The sequence below is a fragment of the Callithrix jacchus genome, chromosome 4 (assembly GCF_049354715.1).
Source record: "Callithrix jacchus isolate 240 chromosome 4, calJac240_pri, whole genome shotgun sequence".
In the NCBI taxonomy this organism is placed as follows: domain Eukaryota; kingdom Metazoa; phylum Chordata; class Mammalia; order Primates; family Cebidae; genus Callithrix; species Callithrix jacchus.
This window is the reverse complement of record NC_133505.1, coordinates 151,590,621-151,611,134: the sequence shown is the minus strand read 5'-3', so window position 1 is coordinate 151,611,134 and position 20,514 is coordinate 151,590,621. Positions and strand designations below refer to the sequence as shown.

At 39.6% G+C, this 20,514-nt stretch overlaps 1 protein-coding gene across 15 annotated transcripts in view; it reads right to left on the bottom strand.

Moving 5' to 3' along the window:
• UTRN (utrophin) overlaps window positions 1-20,514 on the bottom strand; it is a 578,097-nt gene that overhangs the window by 13,580 nt on the left and 544,003 nt on the right. For 11 of the 15 annotated variants that reach the window (XM_008995200.5, XM_078370245.1, XM_035296914.3 and 8 more), the window contains 6 exons: window positions 20,215-20,253; window positions 19,924-19,989; window positions 18,753-18,818; window positions 11,383-11,541; window positions 10,783-11,023; window positions 1,043-1,154 (listed from right to left, as the gene is read on the bottom strand). In XM_008995200.5, coding sequence (XP_008993448.4) covers window positions 1,043-1,154; window positions 10,783-11,023; window positions 11,383-11,541; window positions 18,753-18,818; window positions 19,924-19,989; window positions 20,215-20,253 — 683 coding nt within the window. The remainder of the gene's footprint in view (window positions 1-1,042; window positions 1,155-10,782; window positions 11,024-11,382; window positions 11,542-18,752; window positions 18,819-19,923; window positions 19,990-20,214; window positions 20,254-20,514) is intronic. The other 4 variants (XM_008995202.5, XM_078370247.1, XM_078370249.1 and 1 more) reach the window with 1 other exon arrangement.

The following is a 20,514-nucleotide window of genomic DNA, read 5'->3' as shown; positions in this document are numbered from 1 at the left end:
AGTGAAGGTGTCTTATTTAAGATACTTTTCACTAGGATGTGTTTTTTATTCTAGAATCTATAGTCAAAATAATTCTCTTACTTTAAAAATATAAAAATAATCTTAATATTTTAATTTTTTTCTGATTAATGTACCAAAAGATATCCCACAAACTAATTTGGTTACAATATATAGTTTTCAGTAAAATTCTAGAATTTTAATTTCATGGATGACAAAATGTCATTAATGAACACCTAGTTTACGAGGTGCCAAGCTGTTCTAACCATTTTAGAAATAGTCGTTCTTCACTCCCCTCACAAAACCCTATGACATGGCACTATTATTACCCTCCCCATTTTACAAATAAAGAACGTAAGCATGGAAGGTTCTACAGTTTTCCCAGAATTACACAGTTTCTGAGTGGCAGAATGGGAATCAGAATCCAGGCAATCTGAATCCATAATCATGCTTCTAACCACTCTCCAATACTGCCTTGAAATATGAGCTAATTTCGAAATTGGATAAATTTCAAAATTGTCCTTCCTGGCATCAGTGACAGGTCCCCATGGTGACCAAGGAGAGACTGCGTGGGACCTCTGTCTCTGATGGAACAGGCAGGACAATGTCTATGTGGATTAGGATGAAGAAAAGTGAACAAATGAGTTTCCAGACCTGGGCAGAGAAAACCATAATGTTTGATATGATATTATTAGCTCTGAATATGTACAAATGTAACATTTTAGAGACAGAAAGTGTCCCAAAAAGTAATTCACAAAGCAAATAATGTCTTGCTCATTCTAAAAGGACAGAGCGGGTTTTTTTCATCTTTCACCAAAATTCAATCCACTACTACAAATTATATAAACAAGTGTACTACAGCTTATTTGAAAATGTTTGCTTTTTGACATTGTTTAAATCGATCTGCACTTTTTTAAGACCAAATGCAAAACTCTTTTACTTCCTAAGGCGCCAGTGTGTAAGAATGTTACTTAACATGAAACACAAACAAGTGGCAAGGCACAAAGCAGACTTGGTGGCAGAGCAGTGCGCTGGGGACACCAACCTGCCTGGTGGAACTGTGGGCCGGAGGTGTCTGGATCAAGCGAGGAGCTCAGTGTAGAATGTTGAGGAGAAGCCCACGGGGAAACACCGTTGATTCGGGAATCAGATTCAGGCTGGAATCACAGTCAGAGGTTAAAGCAGAGAAAGGATTCAAATAACCATAAGCAACAACATTTCCTGTTTAAATTCCCCTCCCTCATATGGATAATTAAATCATGGAGAGTTCTTTGCCTTCAAATGTTTTCGACACATTTTAGCATCAGCTGGTGGGGGCTCTGGCCCTTCCCTTTCTGCTTGGGCACTCTGAAGAACCCACTTGGTTATGCTACAAAATTCATTTATCAACATCATTTTTATCCCTCAATTTTTCTATTATTTTAATGTTAAGTGAATACAGAAGCATATTTCACTCATATTTTAAACATCAGCACTGGGTTTCTTATATAGAAATTTATCCGATTTCAAAATTAGCTCATATTTCAAGGCAATATTGAAGAGTGATTAGAAGCATGATTATGGATGGATTCAGATTGCCTGGATTCTCATTCCCATTCTGCCACTCAGAAGCTGTGTAATTCTGGGAAAACTGTAGAACCTTCCATGCTTTACGTTCTTTATTTGTAAAATGGGGAGGGTAATAGTAGTGCCATGTCATAGGGTTTTGTGAGGGGAGTGAAGAACGACTATTTCTAAAATGGTTACAACAGCCTGGCACCTCATAAATACTTCGAAAATGCACTCACACAACTCTTTGGAACAGTGATGGATATGCTGACAAGTACATGGTCGAATTAGAAAGTGCGAGCCACCATATAGGGAATGCAGATGTTGCAATTCGTTCATGTAGATTTTTCCATTAAACCTATATTAGTTGAGGCCTGGTAGTTCTGCCAGTGTTTATTATCAGAGTTGAATTTTCCATCTCCTTCTGGCATTCATCATGCTGAATTGTTTAGAAGAGATAAGCGCTGTGCGGTCTTGGATATAGGGAGCCATTTGGATATCAGCTATTTCTAAAAGCATTACTGCGCAATTCTCAAGGCACACGAGCCATTAGGCAGCACTGTCTAAGGGATGGAAGGAGCAGGGGAAGGCAAGGGTGAACAGAAAAGCCTTTTGCTCTCCTGTGAGCATCAACAAGCCATCGCAAATAAAGATTTTGACCACAGCTTCCTTCTACAGTGATTCCATCTATGTTAACACTAACACTTCATATTCCAAACAAGAGATTGCAAGAGAAAATCCACCCCTTACTCAGCACCATTCGGGAACTTGAAGTTCACAGAATGAAAAAGGTAACTTTCTCACTGTATGTTGTTGGCACTAAGTACCTCAAACATTCCAGAGGGCTTCTAGAAAGCCAGCTCTTGGGTCACTCTTGGTAAACTCTTACTTTCCAAATATGTGGGATTGGGAGGCCCTGAAGTAAGTCTCCTACTAAACGGTCTCACCCAAATTCTGAAACACTGAGAGACCTAGAGAAAAGTGTATGGTCAAATTATAAAAAGTGATCTATGTGAAGGTAAGGCCGAAATAACACTGTTTTGAATTATTCTGACAAGTTAAAAAGACTGAGAGCAACTGTGAAAAGATATTTTTCTAAAATTTGGGGGAATCACTGGAGAGAAAGTTGTTCCTGCTTTGAGTCAATACATCATTTCTGTAGAAAGGCACTCCTATTACACCGCCTAGGGGCTCCACACAGCACAGGCTAGAGAGAAAGACAGAAGATGACATGCATGTTGATGTCAGGGATTCTTCAGGAGAGAGGAGCTCTTGGCCCCTGTGCTGGGAGTCTATGCTCTAGCACCTGCTGCAAAGGTCTCTCCATCACTAGTTCTGAGACATCACTCCTATTCCTAACTGCTACGTGTCATCAAGTACTTAATTCCCTACAGTGTGCTGTCGCTTTATATATAAAAGTATTTTGCTATGGTCTCTAACAAGATGGCAGGCATCAGAAAAAGGCAGAAACTGTATTGATGCTTCTTTTATATCCCAAAGAACAGTTTCAAAACTGAATACAATAACCATGGATGAGTTATAGAATCAATTTGGTAGGTCCTACCAGCATTAAGAAAGAAAAATAGAAAAAAGATAGAGAGGGAGGAAGAAAAGGAAAAGAATAGAAAATAAGAGCTGACATTTCTCTATAAAGGCAGGTGTTATTTTGTATTCTTCATACATGTATGTATTCATCATAATGTAAATTGTATTTCTTATCATCCGGAAAGCTTGCAAGCAACTCCCATAAAACATAGTCCAGTGTTAGGAAACAATAGTAGCAAATTAATAACCATCTTTTACTCAATTTCTTAAAAATAGAAAGTAATGATTCTTGGAGTCAGCATTCTTGCTTCCCTGAAAGAAAGCTTTAGAATGTCCACTTCAGGTCTCTTGTGGTTCCTTAATATCCACAGATGCTTCCCATGTATAAATCAGGAAGATATATGTCATAGGATATTTTCCGTCAAACCGTTCAGAGCTGAAGTTCAGTTCAGTGTTAAAAAAGATTGGGAAATTCCACTGTAAGCTGGGCAAACACAGTTTTTGTGCCAGTGAGGATTTATATGCTTACATGTAAAAGGAAATTCCTAAGCCAGTCTAAATTAACTACGGAGGTAAGACATTGAAAGTGGACTTCTGGAGGGGAGGACTCAAGATGGCGCTGTGAGAACAACCCAGGATCGGAGTTCTCGTTGTGTCTGCGGAGAGGTGAGTCTGAGCTGCATTTCCAGACTGATCTTTGTTGCCCACGGAACGGGGAAATTCCCAAGTGAAGAGGAGACGCGGGACGCCAGGCAGATATTCCGCCTGGCGAAGCCGGCAGCCGGGGTGGCGGCAGCCGGCCCTACCCAGCGCTCCCCACAGGGCGCGCTTGTCTGGGTGCCCCATTGAATCGGCAACCGGAGACGTGAGAGGGCTGGACTTGAGACTGAGCTAGACTTGAACAGTGGGCCAGCCCAGGGGATTGCAGGAACAGAGTTAGGATTGGCCCAGTGGGACGAACAAAACCGCGATTTCAAACAAGCCCCGTGCAGACAGCCCGAGACGCTCCGAGGGGGAGGGGTGGCCACCATTACCGAGGCAACCTGCCCCAACTGAGATACACGCCCACTGCTGACGCAGCCAGCCGTTGCTGAGGCAACACGCTACAACAGAGAGACTCCGCCGCTGGGCGTGGCAGAGAACAGCAGAACAGCGGAGCCAGGGCGAGCCTCACAACAGCAGGGCGGGGCCTCGGCAGGCAAACAGTGGCTAGTCTGCATCCTAGCTGGGCAGGACCTCAACGGACATCCAAAAATAAAGCCCAAACCCCTCAACACAGAGCATTTGAGAAAAAAAAGGGTTTTTTTAATGAGCTCTGTTGCAGCAGAATCAAACATAGCAGCCTAACAGCCCTGAATGAACAACACAGCTCACAGCTCAGCAATTAAACCCCTATAAAGTACAAACTGTCTCCTCAAGCAGCTCCCTGACGCCTCTATATCCAAAAGACTGACATTAGGCAGGCACCATCCTGGGACAAAGATAGCAGAAAAAGAAACTGGTAGCATCCCTCGCTGTGCCACAGCTGCTAGAGGTGCACCCCAGACAAGCAGGGTCTGGAGCGGACCTCAGCAGTCATACAGCGAAGGGGCTAGACTGGTAGAAGGAAAACCAAGCAACAGAAATACTTCATCATCAACATTCAGGGTGTCCACTCAGAGACCCAATCGAAAAGTCAGCAACTACGCAGACGACCAGCGGACAAATCCACAAAGATGGGAAGAAACCAGCGCAAAAAGGAGGGAAACACCCGAAACCAGAACACCTCGCCTCCTAGAAAGGACCAAAACTTCTCACCAGCAAGGGAACAAAGCTGGACGGAGAATGACTGTGACGAAATGACGGAATTGGACTTCAGAAGATGGATAATGAGAAACTTTGGTGAGCTAAAAGATCATGTATTAAATCAATGCAAAGAAACTAAGAACCTTGAGAAAAGATTTGAAAAAAGATTTGAGGAAATGATAACAAGAATGGATAACTTAGAGAGGAATATGAATGAATTAAAGGAGCTGAGAAACACAATACGAGAACTTCACGAAGCAAACACAAGTTTCAATAGCTGAATTGACCAAGCAGAAGAAAGAATATCTGAAGTCGAAGACCAACTCAATGAAATAAAACGAGAAACCAAGATTAGAGAAAAAACCGCAAAAAGGAATGAACAAAGTCTCCAAGAAATGTGGGACTATGTGAAAAGACCTAACCTACATTTGATAGGTGTACCAGAAGGGGACGAAGAGAATGAATCCAAGCTGGAAAATACTCTTCAGGACATCATCCAGGAAAATTTCCCCCACCTAGCAAGACAGGCCAACACTTAATTGCAGGAAATTCAGAGAACACCACAAAGATATTCCGCAGGAAGAGCAACCCCAAGGCACATAATCATCAGATTCAATAGGGTTGAAATAAAGGAGAGAATACTAAGGGCAGCCAGAGAGAAAGGTCGGGTCACCCACAAAGGGAAGCCCATCAGACTCACAGCAGATCTCTCGGCAGAAACACTACAAGCCAGAAGAGAGTGGGGGCCAATATTCAACATTCTTAAAGAAAAGAACTTTCAACCCAGAATTTCATATCCAGCCAAACTGAGCTTCAGAAGTGAAGGAAAAATAAAATCCTTTGCGAACAAGCAAGTACTCAGAGATTTCGTCAGCACCAGGCGTGCTTTACAAGAGCTCCTAAAAGAGGCACTACACATAGAAAGGATCAACCAGTACCAGCCATTCCAAAATCACACTAAATGCTAAACAGCATCAACATAATGAAGAATCTACAACAACTAACAGGCAAAACAGCCACTTAGCATCAAAATGGCAGTATCAAATTCACACATAACAATATTAACCCTAAATGTAAATGGACTAAATGCACCAATCAAAAGACACAGACTGGCAAATTGGATAAAAATCCAAAACCCATCAGTGTGCTGTATCCAGGAAACCCATCTCACATGCAAGGATACACAAAGGCTCAAAATAAAGGGATGGAGGAAGATTTACCAAGCAAATGGAAAGCAAAAAAAAGCAGGAGTTGCAATTCTCATCTCCGATAAAATAGACTTTAAAGCAACAAAGATCAAAAGAGACAAAGAAGGCCATTACATAATGGTAAAAGGATCGATACAACAAGAAGAGCTAACGATCCTAAACATATGTGGACCCAATGCAGGAGCACCCAGATACATAAGGCAAGTTCTTAAGGACTTACAAAAGGACTTAGACTCCCACACAATAACAGTGGGAGACTTTAACACCCCACTGTCAATACTAGACAGATCTACCAGACAAAAAATCAACAAGGATATCCAGGGCTTGTACTCAGACCTGGAGCAAGCAAACCTGATAGACATTTACAGAACTCTCTACCCCAAATCCACAGAATACACATTCTTCTCAGCACCACATCACACCTACTCTAAAACTGACCACATAATTGGAAGTAAAGCACTGCTCAACAAATGCAAAACAACTGAAATCATAACAAACAGCCTCTCAGACCATAGTGCAATCAAGTTAGAACTCAGAATTCAGAAACAGACCCAGAACCGCACAGCTTCATGGAAACTGAACAACTGGCTCTTGAATGTTGACTGGGTAAACAACGAAATGAAGGCAGAAATAAAGAAGTTCTTCGAAACCAATGAGAACGAAGACACAACGTGCCAGAACCTCTGGGACACATTTAAAGCAGTCTCTAGAGGAAAGTATATAGCAATAAGTGCCCATATGAGGAGAATGGAGAGATCCAAAATTGACACCCTATCGTCAAAATTGAAAGAGCTAGAGGAGCAAGATCAAAAAAACTCAAAACCCAGCAGAAGACAAGAAATAACTAAGATCAGAGCTGAACTGAAGGAGATTGAGACACGAAAAACCCTTCAAAAAATCAATAAATCCAAGAGCTGGTTTTTTGAAAAGATCAACAAAATAGACAGACCACTAGCCAGATTGATTAAAAAGAAAAGAGAGAACAACCAAATAGATGCAATAAAAAATGATAAAGGGGAAATCACCACAGATTCCACAGAAATTCAAACCATCATCAGAGAATATTACAAACAACTCTATGCGCATAAACTAGTAAACCTGGAAGAAATGGACAAATTCCTGGATTCCTGTGTCCTCCCAAGCCTAAACCAGGAGGAAGCTGAAACTATGAATAGACCAATAACAAGGTCTGAAGTTGAGGCAGCAATTAAGAGCCTACCACACAAAGAAAGCCCAGGTCCAGACGGGTTCACAGCCGAATTCTACCAGACACACAAGGAAGAGCTGGCACCATTTCTTCTAAAACTATTTCAAACAATCCAAAAAGAGGGAATCCTTCCCAAATCATTTTATGAGACCAACATCATTCTGATACCAAAACCCGGCAGAGACCCGACAAGAAAAGAAAACTTCAGGCCAATATCCATGATGAACATAGATGCAAAAATCTTCAATAAAATATTGGCAAGCCGATTGCAACAGCAAATCAAAAAACTTATTCATCATGATCAAGTAGGATTCATCCCGGGGATGCAAGGCTGGTTCAACATACGCAAGTCTATAAATGTAATTCACCACATAAACAGAACCAAAAACAAAAACCACATGATTATCTCAATTGACGCAGAGAAGGCATTTGACAAAATTCAACAGCCCTTTATGCTAAAAACCCTCAATAAATTCGGTATCGATGGAACGTATCTCAAAGTAATAAAAGCTATTTATGACAAACCAACAGCCAATATCATACTGAATGGGCAAAAACTGGAAGCATTCCCTTTGAAATCTGGCACTAGACGAGGATGCCCTCTTTCACCACTCCTATTCAATATAGTACTGGAAGTTCTAGCCAGAGCAATCAGGCAAGAAAAAGAAATAAAGGGTATTCAAATAGGAAAGGTGGAAGCCAAATTGTCTCTATTTGCAGACGACATGATAGTATACCTAGAAGACCCCATTGCCTCAGCCCAAAAACTCCTGAAACTGATAAACAACTTCAGCAAAGTCTCAGGATATAAAATCAATGTGCAAAAATCACAAGCATTCGTCTACACCAATAACAGACTTAAAGAAAGCCAAATCAAGAGCGAACTGCCATTCGCAATTGCTACAAAAAGAATAAAATACCTTGGAATACAACTCACAAGGAACGTAAGAGACCTCTTCAAGGAGAACTACAAACCACTGCTCAACGAAATCAGAGAGGACACAAACAGATGGAGAAACATTCCATGTTCATGGTTAGGAAGAATTAATATCGTGAAAATGGCTATACTGCCCAAAGTAATTTACAGAATCAACGCTATCCCCATCAAGCTACCATTGACTTTCTTCACAGAACTGGAAAAAACCACCATGAACTTCATATGGAACCAAAAGAGAGCCTGCATAGCCAAGTCAATTCTAAGCAAAAAGAACACAGCGGGGGGCATCACGCTACCGGATTTCAAACTATACTACAAGGCTACAGTAATCAAAACAGCATGGTACTGGTACCAAAACAGAGATATAGACCAATGGAACAAAACAGAGGCACCAGAGGCAACACAACATACATACAACTATACAATCTTTGATAAACCTGACAAAAACAAGCAATGGGGAAAGGATTCCATGTTTAATAAATGGTGTTGGGAAAACTGGCTAGCCATGTGCAGAAAGCAGAAACTGGACCCCTTCCTGACACCTTACACCAAAATTAACTCCAGATGGATTAAAGACTTAAACATAAGACCTGGCACCATAAAAACCCTAGAAGGAAATCTAGGCAAAACTATCCAGGACATAGGAGTAGGCAAGGACTTCATGAACAAAACACCAAAAGCATTGGCAACAAAAGCCAAAATAGACAAATGGGACCTAATGAAACTCCACAGCTTCTGCACGGCAAAAGAAACAGTCACTAGAGTGGATTGGCAACCAACAGAATGGGAAAAAATTTTGGCAGTTTACCCATCTGACAAAGGGTTGATATCCAGAATTTACAAAGAACTCAAACAGATTTACAGGAAAAAAACAAACAAGCCCATTCAAAAGTGGGCAAAGGATATGAACAGATACTTTACGAAAGAAGACATATATGAGGCCAACAATCATATGAAAAAATGCTCATCGTCACTGATCATCAGAGAGATGCAAATCAAAACCACATTGAGATACCATCTCACGCCAGTTAGAATGGCGATCATTAAAAAATCTGGAGACAACAGATGCTGGAGAGGATGTGGAGAAAAAGGAACACTTTTACACTGTTGGTGGGAGTGTAAATTAGTTCAACCATTGTGGAAGACAGTGTGGCGATTCCTCAAGGCCTTAGAAATAGAAATTCCATTTGACCCAGCAATCCCATTACTGGGTATATATCCAAAAGACTATAAATCGTTCTACTATAAGGACACATGTACACGAATGTTCATTGCAGCACTGTTTACAATAGCAAAGACCTGGAATCAACCCAAATGCCCATTGATAATAGACTGGATTGGAAAAATGTGGCACATATACACCATGGAATATTATGCAGCAATCAGAAATGATGAGTTCGTATCGTTTGTAGGGACATGGATGAATCTGGAAAACATCATCCTCAGCAAACTGACACAAGAACAGAAAATGAAACACCACATATTCTCACTCATAGGTGGGTGATGAAAAATGAGAACACATGGACACAGAAAGGGGAGTACTAAACACTGGGGTCTATTGGGGGGAAAAGGGGAGGGCCAGTGGGAGGGGGAGGTGGGGAGGGATAGCCTGGGGAGAAATGCCAAATGTGGGTGAAGGGGAGAAGAAAAGCAAAGCACACTGCCATGTGTGTACCTACGCAACTGTCTTGCATGCTCTGCTCATGTACCCCAAAACCTATAATCCAATAAAAAATTAAAAAAAAAAAAAAAATCTGGAGACAACAGATGCTGGAGAGGATGTGAAGAAAAAGGAACACTTTTACACTGTTGGTGGGAGTGTAAATTAGTTCAACCATTGTGGAAGACAGTGTGGCGATTCCTCAAGGCCTTAGAAATAGAAATTCCATTTGACCCAGCAATCCCATTACTGGGTATATATCCAAAAGACTATAAATCGTTCTACTATAAGGACACATGTACACGAATGTTCATTGCAGCACTGTTTACAATAGCAAAGACCTGGAATCAACCAAAATGCCCATTGATAATAGACTGGATTGGAAAAATGTGGCACATATACACCATGGAATATTATGCAGCAATCAGAAATGATGAGTTTGTGTCGTTTGTAGGGACATGGATGAATCTGGAGAACGTCATCCTCAGCAAACTGACACAAGAACAGAAAATGAAACACCGCATATTCTCACTCATAGGTGGGTGATGAAAAATGAGAACACATGGACACAGAAAGGGGAGTACTAAACACTGGGGTCTATTGGGGGGAAAAGGGGAGGGCCAGTGGGAGGGGGAGGAGGGGAGGGATAGCCTGGGGAGAAAAGCCAAATGTGGGTGAAGGGGAGAAGAAAAGAAAGCACACTGCCATGTGTGTACCTACGCAACTGTCTTGCATGCTCTGCTCATGTACCCCAAAACCTATAATCCAATAAAAAATTAAAAAAAAAAAAAAGAAAGAAAGTGGACTTCTCTGCCTCTCCTGACACCTGGACCAAGTCCCAGGGCAGCAGACAGGTGGCCTGGGGAGGTGTGACGCTGAAGTCTACACACTCTACCTGCTCTAGCAGCTGTCGGAGGCGGTGGAGCTGAGACTCCAGCTGTTTATTGTGATCTTCTAAAATCTGCATCCTAGCCTCCAGCCGACCTTTGTGCTGCCTGAGGAGTTTTGCTTCTGCTATAAGTTCTGAATCCTCAGATGTGTGATGGGGAGATACAATCGATTCTGGTGGTGAACCGACAGGGAGCCCCCTTCGGAGGTGCTGGTCCTTCAGCTGCTCATATTCCACCTGCAGATTTCTAATAGAGAAAGAGGCAAAAAACAGAATGACTACTATATACATTATCATCTCTTGAAAATTGTCTGTGAGCTTCCAATTTAGCTCATGCTAGTTCTTCTTATATGAACATGTGTATTAACAGTTAGATGAGCCTGCATGAATAAAACTGTAGTTTTCAGTGAGTGTCCCAGTAGACATCACTGAACCCTCAAATGCTGCTGTATCTGCAACCAGCATTCCAGTTTGTTAATGTCCTCTAAAATTTCACTCCATTGTGATTTCTTAGACAATAGTCTTGAAAAGAGAATGAATGGTGGCTACAGTGAAATTCATATGAAAGGAAGGATGACATATTTCCTTCTCCCAGGCATAGCACACCTTTGTTCTTCCTCCAAGTCAGCAATGATCCTTTCCAGTTCTCCACGTTCTTCCCTCTCTACTGACTTCAGGATCTGAGCTGGGCTCTGTGGCTGGCTCACTGGGGACTCTCCTCCAAGTGTTTGGCAATACTGCTGGATGAGGGCATGCTCGTCTTCCCTAGCAAGACAAAGGAAACAGACCCAGAGGCTCAAACCTGGATGGTGATGTTTTTAGACACAAAGGAAATAGAAATGACAACGGACAGGAGAGTGGCTAGGCCAAGTTTGTCTTTGAGCTCAGTGTCTCTATGACCTCCCTTTTAAACTCTAGGAAGAAGTTCATCTAGCAGAGCATGTATATCATATGAGCCAACATTACAGGCTTTACCTTCCTCTAACAGCTCTCTCATAAACTTCAGAGGGGATATCTTACTCAGCAGAAAAAAAAATTAAGGAATGACATTTAATGTAAAAGATACTGTAGACAAATCAATTACTGCCTGTCTAAAGAGTTGATTAAAAGACTACTGAGTAAGAATAATCTGACTTCACTGACTTTAGAATTTGGTTGAAAGTAATACTGAAAGGCTTTGTAACCCATATGATGGGGTTTATGATCCTTATGTTGTTTATTTAAACAGTTCAGCACAAATTATAATTACAGGTATTTATAACGTCTCTACAGATATTTTACCTTATATTATTAGTAGGTCATTTTTAGGGTTGATCATTCTGCATTAGAACAAGAAACTACATTTAACGCACGTGGGTTCTCCCACTAATTTAACTACTTGTCTAATGAACTAGACAAAGCAGTAATGTGGTTGAAGAGTTGATATATTTATGGCAAGAAAATGCTTTCTAGCAGACTTGGAATTTCTTCTCTTCTTCTAACAAGAGAGATCCAGTGAGATCTTGTAAATGTGCAAACACCAGCTCTCCTGGCTAATGCTAGCAGGGCAGTCTGTTAGCAGATGGCACCTGGTCTGCTTGATGGCTTTTGGTAAACAATTGCTGGAATCAATGGCTTTACAGGATAAGGCAGCAGGAAATCCTCATGTCAGTTATGAAGCTATCAGAGTATAGACTGGAGCTACCTCATGACTGAAGTGGCTCCTTCCTGTGTAAGTGATGGGTGCTGCAAACATTCCTTAAAGACCTCTTCTGTTACTCTGGAATCAGAGTGCATCTTATTGCAGCCAGAAAGAACTTGGGGTGTGGCACTGGGAGTCCTGGGCCTCTCTCAGCTTCACCAGAGCCTTGAGATTACCTGTGCCCTTGAGCTGACGAGTAACACCTGATGCTGGGGAAGAGCTCTGGTACTTGTAATTCTGATTTGAAAATTCATCTCAGTGTTACTGCAGTTTACTGTAACAAAGAAGGGACTTGAGATTGTATCAGAGTTGGTGAATTCCTAGAAAATGTTTGTCACAAGCATTGAAATCAGAGAGACAGATGAAGCAATGAGAAAACTGAATGCTTTGGTATTCTGCTTGTCAAACAGCCAGAGCAAAAGACGTGCCACTTGTTGATTTACTTTACTTTCTTCATCAATAAACCTCCTCTCTTTTTCTCTCCCCCTCTCTAGAAATATATAGATATAGATACATATATGTGTGTATGTGAATACATATATATTTAAAGGAAAGTCATATATTTTCGTTAAGACCACAATATAATAATAAATACGTGGCCGGGTGCGGTGGCTCAAGCCTGTAATCTCAGCACTTTGGGAGGCCGAGGCAGGTGGATCACGAGGTCAAGAGATCGAGACCATCCTGGTCAACATGGTGAAACCCCATCTCTACTAAAAATACAAAAAATTAGCTGGGCATGGTGGTGCACGCCTGTAATCCCAGCTACTCAGGAGGCTGAGGCAGGAGAATTGTCTGAACCCAGGAGGCGGAGGTTGTGGTGAGCCAAGATCGCACCATTGCACTTCAGCCTGGGTAACAAGAGCGAAACTCCGTTTCAAAAAAATAAATAAATAAAATAAAATAAATAAGTAACCTGACCTTCCCACTTTTATTAAATAAATTTTAAAAGGATCGTGTGGGCCCTTACAACACAGAAACTGAAAATAAGAAACGCAGATAGGTTAAGGAGTGAAGTAAGCTGCGCCACCATCCTTTGATTCCCTTTCCTGAGAAAATGCAGTGTCACTGGGAAATAAAGGAAGAAGCCTCTAGAAGAACCCCATGCTTGTTCCTGGGTTTAGAAGGACGAGAAGAGAGTATGGATGGTACTACACTACTACAGAGAGAAGCATTTGAAAGCAATCCAAAAGCTGCTGGTTGCCCATGTGGCTAAATCAAACAGAAATCTGGCAGTGTGATATGGGTGTGTGTATGTGCATATTTTCCTTTTAGGAAGTAAATGGCCAACACCCTAAACCCAGCTGCGTCATCCGGGCAGAAGCAAGCTGTGAGACTAACGGCTCAACACCACTGGGACACCAGTGAGCTGCAGTGAGTTACTTAATGCAAAGTCAGTGATGCCTGAAGGCACCTTACCAAGCTCATGTGAAGAGAGAGGTGATAACAGACAACAAAATAACAGCTCTAACATATGGACAGGACAAATGGATGAAGCTTAAAGATATAGTAGATATAAAACAGCAAAATAGGAGTTTGGTAGAACATCTTGTAAATATTTCTCATTTATCAGAATGAAAAAGATCTGAGTATTGAAACAAAAAGGACAGACTATCCAAAAATAATAAGAAAAGAAGCACATTCATATGTATCCATGGAAAATGTCTGTATTTTAAAGATAAAGTACCTCAAGCAAGCTGCCAGAAATCAAAATAAAACAGTAAATCAGGTTCAGAGATGGAAAAAGGTTTAGCCTCTTATTTTCCATAATATTAAATGTCCAAACACAATGGAACAATGCATATGACCAGCCAGGTCAACCATGTGCACAGGCTAAGCAGTTTGCCCACACAGCAAATGAAAGAAAGAATGAGCACAGATAATGCGAAATACAACTAAAATAGATGGTAATCTCAGGTGTTACAATAAATAAGAGGTAACTTGATTCTCATATTAGTTAAAAAACAATTAGTTGTCCAGGCACAGTGGCTCACATCTGTAATCCCAGCACTTTGGGAGGCAGAGATGGGCAGATCACTTGAGGTCAGGAGTTTGAGACAAGCCTGGCCAACATTGTGAAACCCCACCTCTACTAAAAATACAAACATTAGCTGGGTGTGGTGCTGGGCTCCTATAATCCCAGTTACTCGGGAGGCTAAGGCAGGAGAATCCCTTGAACTCGGGAGGCTGAGGTTGCAGTGATTTAAGATGGTACCACTGCACTCCAGCCTGGGTGTCAGAGTGAGACTCTCTGTTTCAAAAACGAAAAACAAAAACAAAAAATTAGTTATATGATACCTATCAATAACATAACTAAAAGAAAATAAAAATGAAAAGAAAACATTTAAAATAAAAACTAATATACGGACAACAAGAATTAAAAGAAAACTTGGGTCCCCTAAGCCAACTGGGCTGATCTTGTCGTCATGACTTGACAACAGATCCTGGCTTGGAGTTTCTCCAAGATCACAAACCACCACCATTGTACCCTCAGAACATTTATGACAGCACTTGTCCTCATGAATTAACTTTAGTGCTTAATATTAATACCAAGTAAATTTTTGTTTTAAAGATTTGGAGACTGACTATCCATAGTGAAACCAGCCAAAATTATATTTGAGATGTATTTTTCTTGTCAAGATTCATATAGATTCATTTCCCTGGGGAAGCTGATAGATTTTTAACATTATTGTAATTATCATCCCCACTATCATTACATTCTTTCATTATGGTATCTGGAAGACAGTTAAGGCAATTTTCACAAAAAAAGAATTTAGCAATCCTTTATATAAAACATACAATTTTAGTCTTAAGTGTTTTGCACAGATCATTAGGTCTAAAAGTTAAATATAAAAATAGATACATTCTGGTTCTTAATTACATATAGTAAAAACCAAGAATAAACAGCTTAAATTCAGACAGAACATGAGGTACCAGATCAGGGACATTAAACATCAATTGCATGTCTTGTGCTAAAATAGAAAATGTTGCAAAAATAATAGGTTGCACCAAGGAAATACCATTAGATAGAATATAATTATACTACAGTTAAGTCACACATAGTAAATAGTATCTAGGTTACAAAATTAGTACATGTCAGATGACAAAAAACTGTGATTCATTCAATGAGCTTTTGAAAGTAGGTAAGACATAAATAAAAATAATATTTTTTTTTCTTTTAAAGATTGTTCTGTTCCAGGCTTCAGATCTGCAAACTGCAATGCCTGTGTAAACCACAGCCAGCCTGCCCGTTGTATCTTTCCAGTCACCCAAGGGCAGATGGCAAATGAAGCCAGACATCCTGATAGCCATGGCCCAAGGAATTGTTGTCCTTGAGTTCCTGCTTCTGAGATTCCCCAGAACTGTCATGAGTCTTATCCTGTCTTGAGATGTCGTTGTTCAATTTTTCCTTCAAAGACAATGTAGTATTCTTAAAATCAATTTCCTTTTAAATTTTTCACAGTCAATTGAATGTACTCATATATCTAATTGTAACAGACTCATAGATCTAAATGTACTCATATATCTAATGAGTACAATCACGGACACGTCATTTATCTTTCCGGATGTCAGGATCCTTGTTTATAAAGTAAGTCTCATAATAATGCCCATCCTAGGGGTTCATGGGAGATTATTTGTTTCCTTGCATCATCTAGCACCTTGAGGTCATCTGCATTCCCCATTTTAAAAGCCAACATCGCAGCATCTGCAGATCTCTCTCTGACCTCTGCCTCCATTGCTACATCTCCTCTGACTCTGGCTCTCCTCCCTCCCTCTTATGAGGACCCTTGGGATTACACTGGGGCCACCTGGATTATCCAGGATCATCTCCCTATTTCAAGGTCTTTCATTTAAAGAATGTGGCAAGGTCCCTTTTGCCATGTAAAGGAATATATTCATAGGCTTCAGGGATTAGGATGTGGACATCTTTGGGGGGCCATCATTCTGTCTACCACAGATGTCCTCACCATGTTCTTTTGGTAGGACTACTTATCTATTTCCTTTTTAGCTTATAAGATTCATGGATACTGCATCTACATCTGTAGACCTACTGCAGTATTGAGTGCATGGCAGTAGTGAGTTGGTAAATGTTTAACAGGTTCTCCAAAAGTAAAAGGCCTTGATTTGTAGCATTTGCAACTTCTGTGATTTAAATACTTTCATCATGGCCAATTTCAAGTTCAATGACTTCACTGAGTGTGGAATTGGGAAAAGATACACGTTTGCACAACACCTGAGAGATAATAAATCAGGGTGTTCAATATTTTGGCTTCCACTGACCACACTGGAAGAAGACGAATTGTCTTGGGCCACACATTAAATACACTAACAATAAGATAACTAATGAGCTAAGAAAAATTGCAAGAAAATCTTATAATGTTTTCAAAAAGTTTATGAATTTGTGTTGGCCTGCATCCAAAGCTGTCCTGGGCCACACGTGGCCTGTGGGATGCAGGGGGTACAAGCTTATAATAAATAATCCCAAGGGCACAGATATTAGGGAAATGAAGTGAAATCATTAGGGTGTGATGAGTTTTGAGAATTAATTTTATTTTTGTTCTAATCTAATTTATTTAATTTTAACTGTATATACATGAATATAAATTATTTTGAATAAGAACTCTGTTTAACAAACAGCTTGCAAACATTCTGAAAATGGAACAACAGCTCTCACAATTGGCTCCAGCACACCCTTACACGTAAGTATATATTAATAAAAACTATCTGTCAGATGAGTGAATGCATTAATACACCTAATGACAGTATATTAAAATGTATCTGGCTGTTAATCTTCTGATTTTTTTTTCTTTTCATTTCAAAAAAGATGTTTAAAATTGTTTTTCTGAAAGAGTGCTAAATTTGAAAATAAATGGTTTTTATTTTGATTTGAAGATACAATATACTGAATTTGAGCATTAACTTTTACTGTGTTCACAGGGCATGACAAAACATTTTAAAGAAGTAAGATTTTGTTCTGGATTATTATCTTTTACTTTCTTTGATGCTTTGGCTATGGTCAGCCTTGAGGAAATCTGTTGATTTAAGAGATAGTCAAGCTACTGAACTACTTTACATAAAATGTACACTAATAGGTTAAATATAAAACAAATATGAATGCACAATTATTTTGATTTGGGAATTGTTCCACACTCATAGTACATGAATGATAACGTATAATCTCCACTGCATTACAGTCCAGTATTAAGATGCAACCTTTGAAATTTGAAGTTGAAAACCTCCTGGTAACTTTTATTTATATCCATAATAATAAATATAATAATTTTTAGAAAATACAGCAAGAGAACGTTCTATATTAGAGTACTTGAAGCACTTTAACCTGGCACTGTCCATAGTTTTTTGTTTTTGTTTTTTAGTGAAATCACCTAACTACTATGTTTGACAACTTTTCTATCTACTTTACAGGTTCCCACCAGATCAAAACCACAATAAAACTTCGTAAGTCACATAAACTAGACAATATTAAGTCTTTAAGATATTAAAAATGTGAATTCCAGGGCACAAAAAAGAAAGAAAAGTTCCAAAAGTAAGATGATACACAATAGTGGGATAATCAGAGATAAAATATTTGCTGAGAAAGTTTCACAACCAAGTTGAATATACATGAATGGGGAAATCAGAAATAAAATAATTGGCTAGAAAGCTTTTCAGTATATAATACGTTTTTTAATGTTCTAAAGTCAGTGGTGCTTTTCTTAGTTTCCAATAAAATAAAATATTGGCAGGGAAGTAACAGTTTTCAATGAAGGGTAGGAGTATTATGTTTAAGCATGTATGGGTCAGAGTTGCTAAATGCAGATATTATGGAAAAAATGTTAGCTAGTGGAAGGGAGAGGATTTCACAGAAGGGGCACATATTCTGTCAAATTATCTTTGTTAAATTAATAAGAAATATGAGACAAATGGAATAAATATATATATATACACACACACATATGAGTATATATATTCATATACCTGAATTTATATATATATATATATATATATATATATATATATATATATATATATTCTTAATAAAACAATCTGATTTCCTTGGGTAGATAAGTTGAAAATGCAAGACTTTTTCATTAACTTATATGAAACAAAGTAAATAAACATATTGAGTTTAAACTATCATGGCTTGAAAGCATAAAACCTATGTAGACATTTTTGTAACCACACTTAATAATTTTGATTGGGATCAAGATCAGAGCCAGTCAGTGAAAACTGTTTCTGACAACCACGGTACAAGAACTAGCCTTCCCAGGCAGCACTAATTTCATGATCTACTTACACACTTCCTGTGGTGGAGCTGCTATCTGTGAGAAAAGACCCGTTAGTCCTTTCCATCTGGGCCAGTCTGCAAAATAAAAATAAGGAGATTAGACAACGTGACCATATAGGACACGGTCAATTGGATGTACATCCTTAATCATTTTTAAATTGTCAAAATTCTGACAAAACATAAAAAAATCCAAATCTCCTAACAAAATTGTAACACTAAAACATCTCATGTTGAGTTACCTTTCCATCCCCACTGCCTTAATGCCTTTATCTTACGTCATGTTGTAAAGTCTCCTAACTGACCTAATCTTCTAATTGTGCTCCCAGATCTAGGCTCTCCTTAACCCTCTAGTTGGTCTACATTGAAGTGAGAGTGACATGCGCACACAAATATAATGATGCTCCTCTCATAATAAAAACTCTCCATGACTTCCCTTTAACTAAGGACATGAGCCAACTCCTTAGTGGCAGGGTTTTTCATTATCAGACCTCACCTGTCTCTTCACTCTCTCACCTATTTCCCTTTCCCCTACCTGCAGTTCAGTAAACAAACCATGCTCTTCCCAGCACAATGGTTTTGAGCGTATTCTTCCATCAGCCCAAGACTTTTCCCTAGAAATTCTAGTTGGCCTAGACCCAGCTCAAATGTTACGATTTTTATGATGCTTGAATTAATCTTTCTAGGCATAGCTGGTTACTAGAACCACAGACACCTAGTATATACTACTTTTCTGAAAATATGTGCACACCATCAAGACCAGCCTATATTTTATATTATTTAGAGACTCTAAAATAAACCCCTAACCTAAAGCATTGGCATAAATTTAATCACCTATTATAATTCATATGTGTACCATCTCCTGAGAATACCAGCAATCCCACTTTCATTCACTGAAACTTGGTTACAGTATCTAAATCCTACTTGTACTGTGTTTGGATTCTCATCAGCTGGATAATCACATCCTGTTTAGGTTTACTTTTTATAGAATACACAGCAGGTGTTTCGTAAAATGCAAATTGCAGCATGAAAATATGAGAGCCCAAATTCCAAACAGAATGGAATCATGACTCCTGCAAAACTGCATTCCTTAAATCGAGGTGTAGTCATGGTATGAGATTAATTAGAAATAGATACATGCTGGGTGTCGCTGCAGTGGAGGGCTCTGATGGAAGTTTCTTACCGTGTGGCATACTGTTCTATTCTTGAATGGGTGTCATCATGGAACAGTTGAGGAGACTGTGAGGGGCTTTAAAGGAAAAAAACAAAGCAACAATTTTATGCCCAAATATTGATAGTTGCTATGATTAGAAATGTTAGGTTACTTAAGTAATGAATTTGTCATGCAAACAAACCATGAGGATTGTTACCCAGAACACAGAAGCATTATTTTAGACCAAGAGTTTAGTAAGACCCCCATGCTAATACCACTGATCAGAACACCTCTCCTGCACGTGCGGCTATGAATACTCACTCATAGTGCTCTGGCCACATACTGATGAGTGTGATAGGACTGCAAAGAGGGGAGAGGGAAACAAAAGTCACAGAACAAACACTTTAGAGCAATTTCAGACAAAAGCAGTGGGGGTGGTGGGGAGATTCTCAATTATCTTCTGCTTATATATGTGGTTGCCGTGAGAGCCACCATGGGAAAATCAAAAGTAACAGAAGCCACAGTGTATTCTAGAGAACATGCTGTGTATTCAAGAGTCTGCAGGGGCCTTTTCACAGATATTACAGGATATTTGTTACAGGACAGCAAACACGTCTTTAA